This window comes from Pyrenophora tritici-repentis, chromosome 2, assembly GCF_003171515.1.
Source record: "Pyrenophora tritici-repentis strain M4 chromosome 2, whole genome shotgun sequence".
NCBI classification, from domain to species: Eukaryota; Fungi; Ascomycota; class Dothideomycetes; order Pleosporales; family Pleosporaceae; genus Pyrenophora; species Pyrenophora tritici-repentis.
This window is the reverse complement of record NC_089391.1, coordinates 1,061,126-1,074,470: the sequence shown is the minus strand read 5'-3', so window position 1 is coordinate 1,074,470 and position 13,345 is coordinate 1,061,126. Positions and strand designations below refer to the sequence as shown.

At 52.1% G+C, this 13,345-nt stretch overlaps 5 protein-coding genes across 5 annotated transcripts; 1 reads left to right on the top strand and 4 right to left on the bottom strand.

Annotated features, from left to right (window-relative positions):
• Positions 1-9: 9 nt before the first annotated feature.
• Positions 10-1,248, bottom strand: PtrM4_058720 (uncharacterized protein; the record flags this gene model as incomplete). Its single annotated transcript, XM_001932660.2, has 1 exon — positions 10-1,248. One exon carries the CDS (start codon positions 1,246-1,248, stop codon positions 10-12), a length of 1,239 nt encoding a protein of 412 aa, XP_001932695.2.
• Positions 1,249-2,314: 1,066 nt separating this feature from the next.
• On the top strand, positions 2,315-4,209 carry PtrM4_058710 (PnbA, Carboxylesterase type B; the record flags this gene model as incomplete). Its single annotated transcript, XM_066105417.1, has 2 exons — positions 2,315-3,468; positions 3,696-4,209. 2 exons carry the CDS (start codon positions 2,315-2,317, stop codon positions 4,207-4,209), a joined length of 1,668 nt encoding a protein of 555 aa, XP_065964044.1.
• Positions 4,210-4,811: 602 nt separating this feature from the next.
• PtrM4_058700 (uncharacterized protein) lies at positions 4,812-6,602 on the bottom strand (the record flags this gene model as incomplete). The annotated part of the gene is made up of 2 exons (XM_066105416.1): positions 4,812-5,014; positions 5,117-6,602. 2 exons carry the CDS (start codon positions 6,600-6,602, stop codon positions 4,812-4,814), a joined length of 1,689 nt encoding a protein of 562 aa, XP_065964043.1.
• A 678-nt stretch (positions 6,603-7,280) lies between these two features.
• Positions 7,281-8,546, bottom strand: PtrM4_058690 (oryzin precursor; the record flags this gene model as incomplete). The annotated part of the gene is made up of 5 exons (XM_001932657.1): positions 7,281-7,712; positions 7,762-8,051; positions 8,098-8,147; positions 8,200-8,348; positions 8,397-8,546. 5 exons carry the CDS (start codon positions 8,544-8,546, stop codon positions 7,281-7,283), a joined length of 1,071 nt encoding a protein of 356 aa, XP_001932692.1.
• Positions 8,547-11,405: 2,859 nt separating this feature from the next.
• PtrM4_058680 (oryzin precursor) lies at positions 11,406-12,652 on the bottom strand (the record flags this gene model as incomplete). Its single annotated transcript, XM_001932656.1, has 2 exons — positions 11,406-11,600; positions 11,651-12,652. 2 exons carry the CDS (start codon positions 12,650-12,652, stop codon positions 11,406-11,408), a joined length of 1,197 nt encoding a protein of 398 aa, XP_001932691.1.
• Between the last annotated feature and the right edge of the window lie 693 nt (positions 12,653-13,345).

The window sequence follows — 13,345 nt, the reverse complement described above, 5'->3', positions numbered from 1 at the left end:
AAACCGCCACTACACCAAAGCTGCTTTGCTCTTGCTCGACATATCATCCCACGGTTGCGCGACCTTTCTGAAGCCATACTCCGGGAGACGAAGATAGACCTTGCCTACACAATCTTCTTCCAATTGCTCAATGGCGCCCTCTTTAATCCAAACGTACTGTTTAGCAATCTTCAGCGGTGCGCCGTCCTCGTCGTCTTCCATGAGAATGTGCTTCTCGGTTACTTCTTGCCACGATGACATCTTGGCAAAGGCCAAATTGTGCGTATGCGCAATGGCGCCTTGGATGACGCCGTGGGCGGCCCTTTTCTGCGAGATGTCTTTTGGGTACCTTTCGTCGCGCCGAGAGAAATATAGTAGGCGTTTAGAATCATCTTCATCCGGTTTCAGATCCCAGGTCTTCACTTTGTCAAGATGAGCTAAAGGGACGTGAATCTCGACGGTTCGGCGATCTGAAACGGGGCAAGCATCGTGAATTAGCGCTGAGTAGTGACGTGCGACCCATAACTGATGGGTAAAGTATAGTCCACCCCTGCGCGCGAAGTCGGTTGGTCCGGAACTCTCCAGTCGGCCAAGATCCATTGAGCCGTCTTCCGAGATACATCCGGAGGCTCGGCTGTACTCGACACTTTTGAAAATGGCCAAATGGCCACCGGGCATCTGTGGTATGGTGTACTCGTCTTCTCCGCCTCCACGTAATGGAAGTTCTGCTGGCTCGCCTAGTTCGCATAAAATCCTGGCGTTCAGCTCCACTAAAGCGAGATAGTTTGTCTCGATGATAACCTCAATCCACCTGGAGAGCGTACATGTCCTCCGGATTCTCTCGTGCTCCTTTTTCATGAGCGCGGTCTGGATTTCGTCCTTGATGCCTGCCTCCTTCATGACTGTGAACCAATCATCAGTTGAATCTTGTGCTTTATCACAGATACTCGTCGCATGTGCCGTCGCATAGCCATCGATGTTTAATGTGGTATGCGTCTCCTGTTGCTTGAGGACGAGTGTATCGAAGATCTGCTTTGCCTTCTCTGCTTTGTAACAAAGGAACTCAAACGTTGAGGCCGACTCAAGTCGTACGGGAATACTGATGTATGTTTCGTCGACTAGTGAAGCTGAAGATGAGCGGGATGCCGATGCGCTGACGAGGCTCAAAGAAACCTTGCGTGAGCCGTTCTGCTCATCGGTAATCAGGTTTGCGCCTTGATTCTTGATCCTGGTGATGGTATCTTGCGGTAACAATAACGGCGACGACATAGCTTATGGCGGGGTGTTGCTCGGCGACAAGCGAGAGATGTGAAGTCGGAGCCGGGGAAGTGGGAGATGGAAGATCGGAGTGGGGAACTGGAGGAGGAAACTATTAGAGTTGAAGGTTTGCAAAGATGCAAACGCCACGCTAACTTGGACCCTACATAGTCGCACTGCCCAAGCTTGTGTCGGAACCGAAGATGGCTGATTGAAATGTTACGGATCAAGATGATTGATGAAAGAGTAGGAGGATAAAACAAGAGAGGAAGGAAGAAGAGGAGATATCAAAGAGTAGTAGCCATGAACTGAGATAGCTCATGCTTGTCCTCGGAGATAGTCCCAGGTGAGAGAGTGGTGACAGTGCGAGAGTCGCGAAGACGGCAGGTGAGAGAGCCATGATCTGGGTCGCATACCAACTCAATGTTTTGTGTGATATTCTAAGCACGAAGATGTGATGGATGCTGTCTGCAGCTCACTTAATGGCCGAGTCAATACTTGCCTAGGCCTCGATAGTAGAAACGAGGAAATAATTACTGGTATGAAAGTTTGGATCTTGAAGGTAGACGATGCTCCAGGTGGGCACGACATGTACCGGTATACGAGAACGCTAGCTATTTGCGGCAATCTTGTCATACCAACTTCGTATTCGAGGCCAAGCCTTGAACCCTTTTGCTGACTGCTGCATCAACACGACCTACCATCTGCCTCAATGTCGACTCTTTAGACGCGGTGCCGCTTAATTGGAAGATATTCATTCATCAGTCATGGCATTTGGGCAAAGTCGATACGCGTCAGCGCCAAGGGCATGGTGCCGATTGCCGCCCCCTTAGCCTGTTCGGTGCCCCCGTCAGACCAGGGATAGGGCAAGTTGGAGACATGGGTTTCTTGGAACGTCTGCGATAGCCACAGCCCAGAGGCTACTTTCCTAGACTTCGCCTGCAAAGTGTCCTCTGGCAATCCCCAAAAACAGTTTTGAGGGCGCAGATGCAGCCTCGTACAGTCTTGCGATAGAAAGCTGCCGCCTTGTTTTGCGACACACGACACTCTTTTGCGACTATCCCACCGCCTGCCCACCATGGCAATCCGGCCGCTCAACTCGAGCCTCATCTTTGACCGGCGCGTCATCTTAGGTCTCGTTGCTGCCGTCGTTCTTGCTTTCACTTTTGCCTTTCTCTATTCGCCCGATCTGCGTCCCAGCACCGACTGGATGCCACCGTTGAGCACGAAACCTACCTCCCCCTTCACCCCGCCGCTGAAGAACAACGAAGACCCGTACGTTGTTGAGCTAGACTACCTAGCTATCAGACCAAATGTCACGGAAAAAGTCAGATCCTACTGGAACATACCGTATGCGGCCGACGCAGGTGGCAAGAACAGATTCCGGGGACCGCAGCCCGTGAACAGGACATATGGTATTGGCATTGGTGAGAAGCCTTTGGTATGGGATGGGGCGCTGGGCATGTGCCCGAGGATACAAAAGATTGACCCAAATCTGAGGAACAGGAAGGATATCTCAGGACCAGAGGTATTGGGAATCAAGGCACGTTCGACAGAGGACTGTCTGAGCTTAAACGTCTTCACCCCGTTCGATGCCGAACCTGGTGACGATCTACCTGTTCTGGTCAACATTCCTGGCGGTGGTTTCCATCTACCGGGACGCAGCAATGGAGGCGAGATGGTGGAGAAGGCGCGGCGTGAAAAGGGTGTCAACGGCAAACTCGACAAGGGCATCGTAGTAGTCACCATGTACTACCGCAATGGCATTTACGGCTTCTTGTCTGGAGAGCAGATTGCAAAGGACGGCAACTACAACAATGGACTCCGCGATCAGAGAGCGGCGCTGGAATGGGTCCAGAAGTACATTCGCTACTTTGGCGGTAACCCCGACCACGTCGTCATCATGGGCACGAGTGCAGGTGGCGCATCCGTAATGCTGCAACTCACTGCCAACCAAGGCGACAACTACTACCCCGTCCCCGGCACCGGCCGCAAACAGCTCTTCCACGGCGCCATCGCCCAATCCCCCGCAAGTCCGACCTTCTTCACGACCGAACAAGCCGAGAAGTTCTACAACGAGGTAGCCTCGGGCCTGAACTGTACCGACATTGCCTGCGTGCGCAATGCAGCCACGGGCGATCTCTACTACGAGAACTACCCCATGAACTTCCCCGGCCGCAACACTCCACCCCGCTGGATGTGGGCGCCGACCACCGAGCCCGCAGGCGGCATGTTCACAGCCCCCGCCCCCCGCGTCTATCATGGCAAACCGCTACGCCAAAGTCCCCACCATCATCGGCTTCACCTCCAACGAAGGCTCGGACCAAGTCAAGAAGACCACCGACAACGAAGCCGAATTCAAATCCTACCTCAAAGACCACTACCCACTCCTCACCGACGAAGACCTCAACACGCTCGTAAAAACTTACTTACCCCAACGACCGCCACTGGCCCGACAGCGGCAAATGGTGGGACGCCGTCGCAAAAGCCCAAGGCGACATTCGCTACATCTGCCCCACGTACCTAGCCTCCAACGCAATGGCCGAGCACAAACCGCCCACTGTGCCCACGTACCAATACCAATGGGACGTCATGTGGGGCGTCGACATTGAAAACGGCTTCGGCACCAAACACGCCGGCACCGTCGGCCAAGTCATGGTGCGTCGCCAAAACGAGATTTCGGATTACTTCATCTCGTTTATCAAGTTCCTCGACCCCAATGTCGAACATGAGACTATTCCGAGAAAGGACGTCAAGATTGCAAAGTGGGAACCGCTGGATGCGTCGGGGAGGAGGATGTTTTTTACGAATATCAAGGAGGGGGGTCATCGGGGTGATGGCACGGATATGCTGGGTCCGATGCGTACGGAGATGAGGACGAGGGATGCGGAGAGGGAGAGGAAGTGTGGGATTATTAGGGGTATGTTTAGGAGGTTGCAGTTTGATGGCGTTGAGGCGGTCAAGGTGGGCTGATTTTGGTTTGGTTTGGTTTGGTTTGGAATTGCATTTGCAGGCGAGTGTGTGCATGTTGGCTTTTTGGGAACATAACATAACCCTTTTTTCTTTTCTGGTTCTTTGATGCCTGTACGAATACTTTGGGTTTATTATATTAGACTTTATCCCTGTCCTGTTTTCTCTGCGCATCTCCAAGATGGTAGATATGCATGATAAAGTTTCGTAAAATTTCCAATCCTACTACTTGGTATTCCAATATCATCGCTCAAAATTTATAATGCTGCTATACTCATACATCCCAATCCTCGGGTACGACGTGTCATTACTTCATTTCTACCCCCTTGCCCCCCCCCCCCCCCGCCAATGCAAATCAAATCACAAAACACACCTGCGTCCTCTCCTTCCTCAGAGTGCCAAAGTTGATGACAAAAACGAAGCGCTCAGACAAATATCCGCCGATGAAAACCCCGCCCGTACTGACTAACCCATGCACACGATGCCGCAACCCATTAGTTCCCGAGCACACCATTAGCGCCCCCCGTTTCCGAACCCCATTCGCACAGAAAACGAAAAAGAAAACACCCAGCTACGCCCATGTCTTGCAAAGTGAATACAGGACCTCAAACCTGTCTCTTCTGTACATGCGCGACCAAATCCTGTACGTCGCTGTGGCTTAACGAGCCATCGTCCAAGCTCATACCAAGCTGCTCTTCTTTCTTGTCATCGAGATCGTCTCTCTTGCTGCTGAGGTCATTTTGGAAATCTCGGCGTGAACTCTTCTGCTCCTTATCGCAGCGCAGCGCACGCAAGTCGCCGGTTTCCACTCCTGGTGGTGGTGGTGGTGGTGGTGGTGGTGGCGATGATGTTTCCCTGCTAGTTTGTCGTGCATGGTCGACAAGATCTCGAACGTCTGCGTTTGACAGACTGCCCTGGTCTACTACACTCATGCCTAGTTCATGTTTCTTCTCTTCTTCCTCGCGCTGGAGGGTTTCTACCCTGGTTTCGCTTTCAGTTGGTTTGTCGTGTTTGCGAGTTACCCAGCGGACGAGTTCGTCGACATCGTCTTCGGTCATGTGTCGCTTCTCCTTGGGTCTGTCAGCGGATTCCCTGCTGCGTGGGCGACCCCGCTCTTCCTCCTCAATGAGTTCCTGGATGTTTCCGTCTACCAGTGAGGCCGGTGCGGATTCGCCGCTCGTGCCATCGTGGCGTTTGAACCATCGGCCCAGCTCTGGGACATCGGAGTCATAGTGCTCTCCTACGTCTGAGTCGAGATCGTGCTTTTCTAGGTTGCGACGTACTGGGCCTGCCTTGGGGCCCTCCCGGTGCGATATCCAGCGTACAAGATCATCTGCATCTTCCTCTTCGCCAGAGGATACGTGATGCAACTCGCTATCCGACTCGGTTGGCGCATCGCTGTAACCAGAGTGCACTCTGACTTCTTTATCATCTTCGACTTCTCGATTCCGGCTTACATGTCGAACGAGGTCATCAACATCAGCATCTCCAATGCTTTCGTGACCGCTGTCTTCCTTTACTTCCACAACACCGCCTTTCCGCGCCTCGCCATCGCTAGGAGTATCCCGCTGGCTGACCCACCGAACCAGGTCCTCCACATCTGCATGGTCAATACTTTTGTTGTCGCTATCTTGACGACGTCTCGACACTTGATCCTGCTCGCCCTCGTTATCCGACGACGCTGTCGAAGCCCGATCGTTAAACTCGACCGGCGCCCCATCCTCTCTTATCTTCTCCATGCCTCCCGCATCTCTGGTAGTCATCCTGCGCATCGTCATCTTGAGCCTGCTTCCAATCCCGTTCTTCTGCTGCACGTCTTTCTCTGGCGTCTTGGGCCGATGCATTTGCCGTTCTTCGTGCTGACTTCTCCACCTGTCTGCCGAATTCTGCTCTTTCTGGCAATCTTCCTCCGTTGCCGTCTTTATCTTGTCTTCAATTCGCTGTTGGAAAAGCATGCTGCGAAGAGAATGAAAGCGTGCCATTGTTGGCTGCTTCAGTTTGGCTTTTGCCGGGCTGTCCTTTTCAGTACGTGTGGACGAGGATTTTGACTTGCCAGACCCTCTATTTGAAGATCTTGGATTACTCCTGCAAGGTGATAGAGAAGATGGCCTCGGTGCCTGTGCAGCGACGTGTTTTTGCTTGTTTTTGCGCAAATTTTCAATCGGGTCATGCTTTTTGGTGTGTTCAATAGCGTCTTGATCCTCATCGTCCGATAACCCTCCTTCGCTGCTATCACTGTCCGAATGCTCATCGCCTAAGCCCTCGAGAATCTGTGCCACTGCGGGTGACATTAAACTGTTCATGCGCCCTAATTGTTTGCGCTCGTCCTGGGGCAGCTGATCTATACATGTTGCGGTCGACGCCTTCTGCGGTGGGAGGTCGAAGTATGACGCCATGATCTTGGACGTTTTCGTTCTGTCGCTGCGAGCCTCGTTTGAAACCGAGCAGTGTAGTATAAACGAGGAACAAGATATAGAGCGGGAAGAAACAGTATATGGCAGGCTCTTGGGAAAGAGAGTCGGAGAATCAGAGCTGCGAGCGCAAAGCTAGCCTAAAGGCGCAAGGGACTGGGGTGTACCCCGCAGATCGCTGATGTCATCGACTGTGATTGGCCGTGCGCGACGCCTTAGTGAAGTGATGATGGCCGTGGCAGGCTTGGGTGACATGACCTTATCGAATCTTCACACGAGGATCTAGGCCTTGATCTACTGCCATAGTTGCGATCGCAGAAACTTACGCATGGAACAGAATTGCGATGCGTCAGCGTCGGCCGATGATGCAGAAAACGACACGGCAGGTGAGGGTTTCATACACGTTCGTATGCGTCGAAGATCATCGCTTGATCAACACCACTACTTCAGATGGCTACATCACTATGGAGTTTTCTCACGGTGCCTTGAAAGGGTCGGAGTTTCTTTAAAGTGAAGAATGTGAATGCTAGCCAACAGTATACAGAGGCTAAGACATGCGGGGTCCAGCAAGTCCAGCAACCTACTACCCAGACAGGAAATACATGTCGCTCTCTCAGCATTATATGACTCGCAATTGCTCACACCAGGCACTAAGCCCTGACGCTACGATCCCCCATACCCGCTGCTCCCCTGCGCACCGTTCCACGCCAAAAGGTTCACAGTATTTGCGTACATTGTGCTCGGGTCAATCGCGTCTTTTATAGCCATGCCGGCAATGATGCCACATAGGTTATCCGCTTTCGCCCCTAGACCCAGCAGATATGCGCCAATGCCAGTGATGTGTGGCGTCGCCATGCTCGTTCCCGAGAAAGTTTGGATCGCGCCGCCGAGCCACGTGCTGGTGATGTCAACACCAGGGGCCAGGATGTCGATCAAAGGCCCATGGTTGGACCATGAGGCGAAGGTATCGTTGGAAGCGGTGGCCCCTACAGTGCATACAGACGGCTCTGATGCGGGAGAATAGCCTACGGCATCCTCGCCGTCGTTGCCCGCTGCGACGGTGATAAAGAGGCCTGCCGAAGCAATAGCAGCGGCCTAGACAAATATTAGCATGCGCTGATGGGGATACAGCGGGAAGATTTACAGCAGCATTCATAGCCTTCGTCTTGTACCCTCCAAGGCTCATGTTGACGACCAAGCCCTTGGGACAAGCTGCCGCGCGTTGCGGAGCATCTTTGAGGACAAACTGCATGCCTGCAAGCACGCCAGCATTCGTACCACTGCCGTACCGGTCAAGAACTCTGACAGCGAAGAGGGTGGTCTTTTTCGCTACACCCCATGTAGCAGAACCAATTGTGCCCGCCACGTGAGTCCCATGCCCCATCAGATCCTTCCATGAATCCTCGCCCGAAAAGTCTGCCAAGAAGAAAGCGCCTAGCAGGGTCAGCGTATCCTCTTGCTAGGGAGTGAAGTTGCCTACGGCCTTGAAACTCGGGGTTCTCGGTTTCTATACCTGTATCAATGACATAGCTACACCCAGTTTGTTACTGAAGTTCGAAAGTAGTAGCAGCGTTTGACGTACACACATGTGCCCTCCCCGGCACTTTCATCGAAAAGGTATGTCGTCTCATACGGCTTCTTGTGGGAGATGCGAGCCAAGCCCCAGGAAGAGTTGTATTGTAAGACCATTGTTGATGCATGAACCTTGGCATCCTGCTCGATATAGTCGACCTATCTATGTCAATCGGGTGCTGCAATAGTCGGCCGTAGACATCCTACATGCTCAGATTCCTGTAGTCGGCTGAGTTCCTTACTAGTGAGGGTACCGGAAAAGCCTCGAAACCCAGACATTGTGTAGCGATAGTCGGGCTGACTGGAGATGGAAGCCGTTAAGTCGTCTTCGGCGAGAGTGGCTACTTCGCCCTTCATTTTGACAATCCATTTTCCGGCAATGGCATCCTCGGCCCTGGCCACAATCAAAGGTGCTGCAATTGCGGCAGAAAACAGCGTGAATAGTAAGAGTGTGTGTATCATCATGAAGAGTTCCGTTTAACGTGTGTGATCGAAGCAATGATGGCCGTCTGGAGGTGTCAGGGTTTCGGATACTTCGTACTGAGGCATCACTGCATCTATAGTATATCTCTTGTTTAAGTACCAAAATTTTAATAAGCCTTCACCATCGAATGGTACGCTGGAATATGTGACCGCCAGTTCCGCAGTCTGTAGTACTGGTAAATCATGAGCATTGCGCGTGCACACATGCTGTGCAACACATCACTGCCTATCCTCTGGCAAACAATTAGATTTCCAAATCCCCAAAAATAATTCTCGAGAGTACGAGGGATGGTATTCCTGGGGTGATATTGATATGTAGTGGATGGGTCGTTGACGGACAGCTAAGCGTTTGGTACTTCCCGGATATTGAGTAGCATTTTGTAACCTGCATAGAAAATAGTCTGGCTACTCACGTTGAGCAGCCGTTGTGCAAGTCATACAATAGATCTTCATAGAGTTTTGGTGTTCTCCGAGAAGAATATGCGATCGCTAATAATGGTATAGACCCCGGTGTCCAGACGGGAGGCTGTGGGTACACAATAAACGGAGGGCATGCACCAGGCTGCAGACTAGGGCAAACATGCAGTCATTACGGATTAACTGTCATCTCTCTGAAGGTTCGGGATCTATTGCTGTGATGTGGATGTCTGAAGACTGAGGGATGTGCACCGCAGGACTTCATGCGCGTAATTGTCCAATTCAAAGCTTACAAAGCGCACCTACGCCGCTCGATTCGAGTGGTAGGAAGACCGGGCAATCCGAAGTGGAACATGATCTACTGTAGCCGATCCCCTATTTGTTGCATTCGTTACACCAGCAGGGCACCAGCATGCCCTATCTCTGCTGGCATATGCAGACGGCTGGTGATTAAGCAGCGACCGTATCTGAAGGTACCTGAGTACATTCAATACTTTGGTAGTATGCGAAAACGCCTATCGGCCTGGGACTAGTCGACTGACGGTGATGATAGGGCACGGACAATGATCGCCAGAGCTAGAGGTCTTGGCATGTGAAAGGCTTTCCCGGTGGAGTTACGCGCTAAGCAGTCGCATATCAGGCTACCGCATGACTGGGTAACGTGCCCAGAAAGTCGCGTGCTTGGAAAATATGCCTTGCTAGTGGATATCTACAGCGATAAGCGTTGGCTCATGCGCGAATATCAGCCGTGCCATTGTATCGGGAAGAGGTAACCATGATCATGCAGGTAGACCCTCCCTAAGAGGAATGTTTGACGCGCCACGTAGATTGGTTACATTGTTTTCTTTGAGAAAGCGCGAGAGAGTTGAATCGATTCCAATTGATCCTGCTTAGGTGTCATGCAGGTCACAATGTCGGCACGATCCGGCCTTGAATCATTGAGTAGGCCTCCCGTCGATTCGTGGGCCCCGGGAGTGATTGTGATGTGGCCACACTGTGACGAGGCAGAAGAGATTGATGATGTTTTCTGAGACGGCTGATTAGGATGTAAACTTGCCAATTAAGTGCCGGTAGAACCAGGATGTTTGGAAGTCGGCAACTCGGGCAAATTCAGCTGGGGGTGCAGCCTTGCGCGCGGATTCGTATGGGAAGCCGTTTCTCGCAGGCATCATGTGCAACGAAACAACCTTCCGTGTGCATCAACGCTGTGGAAGCATCAGTCGCTGCAACTTTCATGCAATCTGGAATATCCGTTCTTCTGTTTTCCCGTCAGAACAGTGGCCTGAAAGTACGGTTAATTGGCGACCAATCTGCGGTAACAAAGCAATTTACGGCCGGGAAAATCTGCCAAGGATACATTGCCAATTGCCTTGGTCGGCTTGTTTAATGCATTGAGTTGAATGAAACAGATTGTAAATATCTGACGCCGATTGCAAACACGCTGAGATCGAAGCGCATACTCAGCGTCGGGATACGGGGATGTGGAGGTGATACTGTTGAGAAGACAAGCGAGGTCGGCGGGACCGGGCTTCTCTTGCTGCACGGCATCTGTACACATTAAAAACGATGAATCCATATGTCTCTGGAGATGGAAAACGGTCGTTACATGAAGCTCGGAGGCTGTTGGTGGCAGATGGTTGACGGAACTGATGATGCACGCGTCAATTGAAGACGCGAGATCTCTACGCTAGTCCAAATGCAGGGCAGGAGGGGACCTTTACATAAGAGCTTGAGTCTTGAGCGCATGCGGCTATCCAAGTACCGCTTTTCCCTTTATATGTAGATCAAAGCCTGCACCGTAAGCATTATGGCTAGGTTCGGGTGCACTGGATGCATCGGCCGTTGGCCAGCTGCTTTGTGGCCCATTCTCATGATGTCAGCGAATACCTCTTTGACTCTGAATGTTTCGGTACGCTGGTATCAGCATTGTCATACTAAGCAAGCCACTTCATCGGAACTTAGCCACAGCCGGAAGTCCTCTAGCGACGGTTGCACAAGGTCGGATTTCGTCATGTAATCTCAACCGTCGAAATCCGAACAATTCTTATAATGGACCCCAAAGGCTGAAAATTAGCTGTGGAAAGAAAGTCACAAACAATCAGAGGCAAATTGAATGAGCCCATTTGACATCTTGCATTCGAACTAATGCTACCTATGCCCAGAGATCAGGCCAACTCTAGCCACACTTGCAACAACAACAGCCATCATAAATCCGTAACGAAAAAAGAGAGAAAGATATCCATGTACATGAAAGCGGATCAAGCTATCACTCAAAAGCGAGAAGTGATCGCAAAGTTTGGTAGAAGAAGTAACCGCTTAACCGCTGGGGTTGCCGTTAAAAGCGAGGTAGTTCTTGGTGCTAGAAGGAAGGCCAGTGATCTTGTTCTTGGTGGACAAGGACTGAATGCGGGTGGAGAGAGCGGCAGGGGTCTTCTTGCCCTCGAAAGCAAGAAGGTAGGCAGCGAGACCAGCAACGTGGGGAGAAGCCATGGAGGTACCAGAGATGGTGTTCTATGAATTGTTAGTTTGTGGAAAATGTGTTCGGAAAGAATCAAACTTACGGTACCACCGTTGAGCCAAGTGGAGAGGATAGAGACACCGGGAGCGAGGATGTCGACGACGGAGCCGTAGTTGGAGAAGGTAGCCAGGCGGTCAGAGCTGTCAGTGGCACCAACGGTGAAGACAGTGGGCTCAGAGGCAGGCGAGGAGTTGGCAGCGTCTACGGCAGAGTTACCTGCGGCAACAGCCATGAAGACACCGGCGCTGACAGCGTTGGCAGCGGCAGAGTTGACAGCAGTAGAGCGGCTGCCACCGAGAGACATGTTGGCAACAGCGCCGTTGGGGCAGCTGCGGGTCCTGACATCGTTGGCAACAAAGTTGATACCAGCAATGACACCAGAGTTGGTTCCCGAGCCGCTGGCGTCAAGGACCTTGATAGCGTAAAGGGTGGTCTTCTTGGCCACACCGTAGCTCTTTGAGCCGATGGTACCGGCGCAGTGGGTTCCGTGGCCGTTACCGTCAGTGTTGCTGCCGTCACCGGCGAAGTTGGCCAAGAAGGTAGCACGACCCTCGAACTCGGGGTGGGAGGTGGCGATACCAGTGTCGATGACGTAGGAGCAAGTACCCGCACCGGCAGTGCTGTCGTAGGTGTAGGAAGAGGTACCACGAGCGACGTGGGAGATACGACCAAGACCCCAGGTAGCAGAGGACTGAGTGACGTAGGCCTTCTTCTGGAGAGGCTCAGAGGTGCCAAGGTTGGCCTTGACAACGGCATCTTGCTCGATGTAGTCAACACCTTGCATGTTGCGGAGAGTCTCGACAACGTCGTCGGTAATCTCAGCGGAGAAACCACCAAAGGCGCCGAACTTGTAGACGTGGGCAGGGTCCTTCTTGATGACCTTCAAGGCAGCGGTGATGAGGTTGTCGAGGTTGTCGGTCTTCAAGTCGTTCCTCATCTTGACAATGTACTTTCCGGGGATGGGAGCACCCTCACGAGGAACAATGACTGGGGCCGGGAGGGCCATTGCCAAAGGCAAGAGAGCGATGACGAGTGAGAGCTGCATGTTGATGGTTGGTCAAAGATCGATGTTGTTGGAACGAAAGTCGGGAAGAAGATGCTGTTGATGGGCTGAGTGTTGCTGTGCTCGTAGCCTGATGTTTTGAGAGGGCGTCTTGTATCCCTTATATAGACGTGTTGGGCTGCTCAAAGTCGACACGATATAACAGGATGCTATGGCGCCTTCCGCTAAGATTAGCAACGCCGACGAGTCGATCTCGTGTAGGCCGGCCTATTCCTACCACAGTGTGGGTTGTCGCTGGTCGCTAGTGTGGCTGGAGATGGGGGTTGTAGACGTCCGATACCTAGTTTGGGAGGTGCTACAGCGTGTCCGGCACTACTAACTTCCAAGACACCGTGGTAGTGTTGATGGAACGGGCGCAAGTTCTCAGAGAAGGAGGAGCATAAACTGGGAGTAGAAGGTCAGATGTCCGTGCCTTGGCGTGATGCAGTTTATATTAAGGCTGCTTACTGGTTTAGGGATGTCAAAAAGGTCGCGTAGAGAACCAACGTAGAAGTCGATATAATGGTGTGATTGGGCGGGGACTAAGGCCCTTGTCAAGGCCTGATAAGGGACTGAAGATGCGATGAGTGGGCCAGTTGCAAGGCGAGTATTATTGAAGCTGTTTCATGCAGCATTGCCACCTGAGCTCTATCCGTATGGGCCACCTGCCATTGTTTGCTGGTTGCAGCTCCGCAT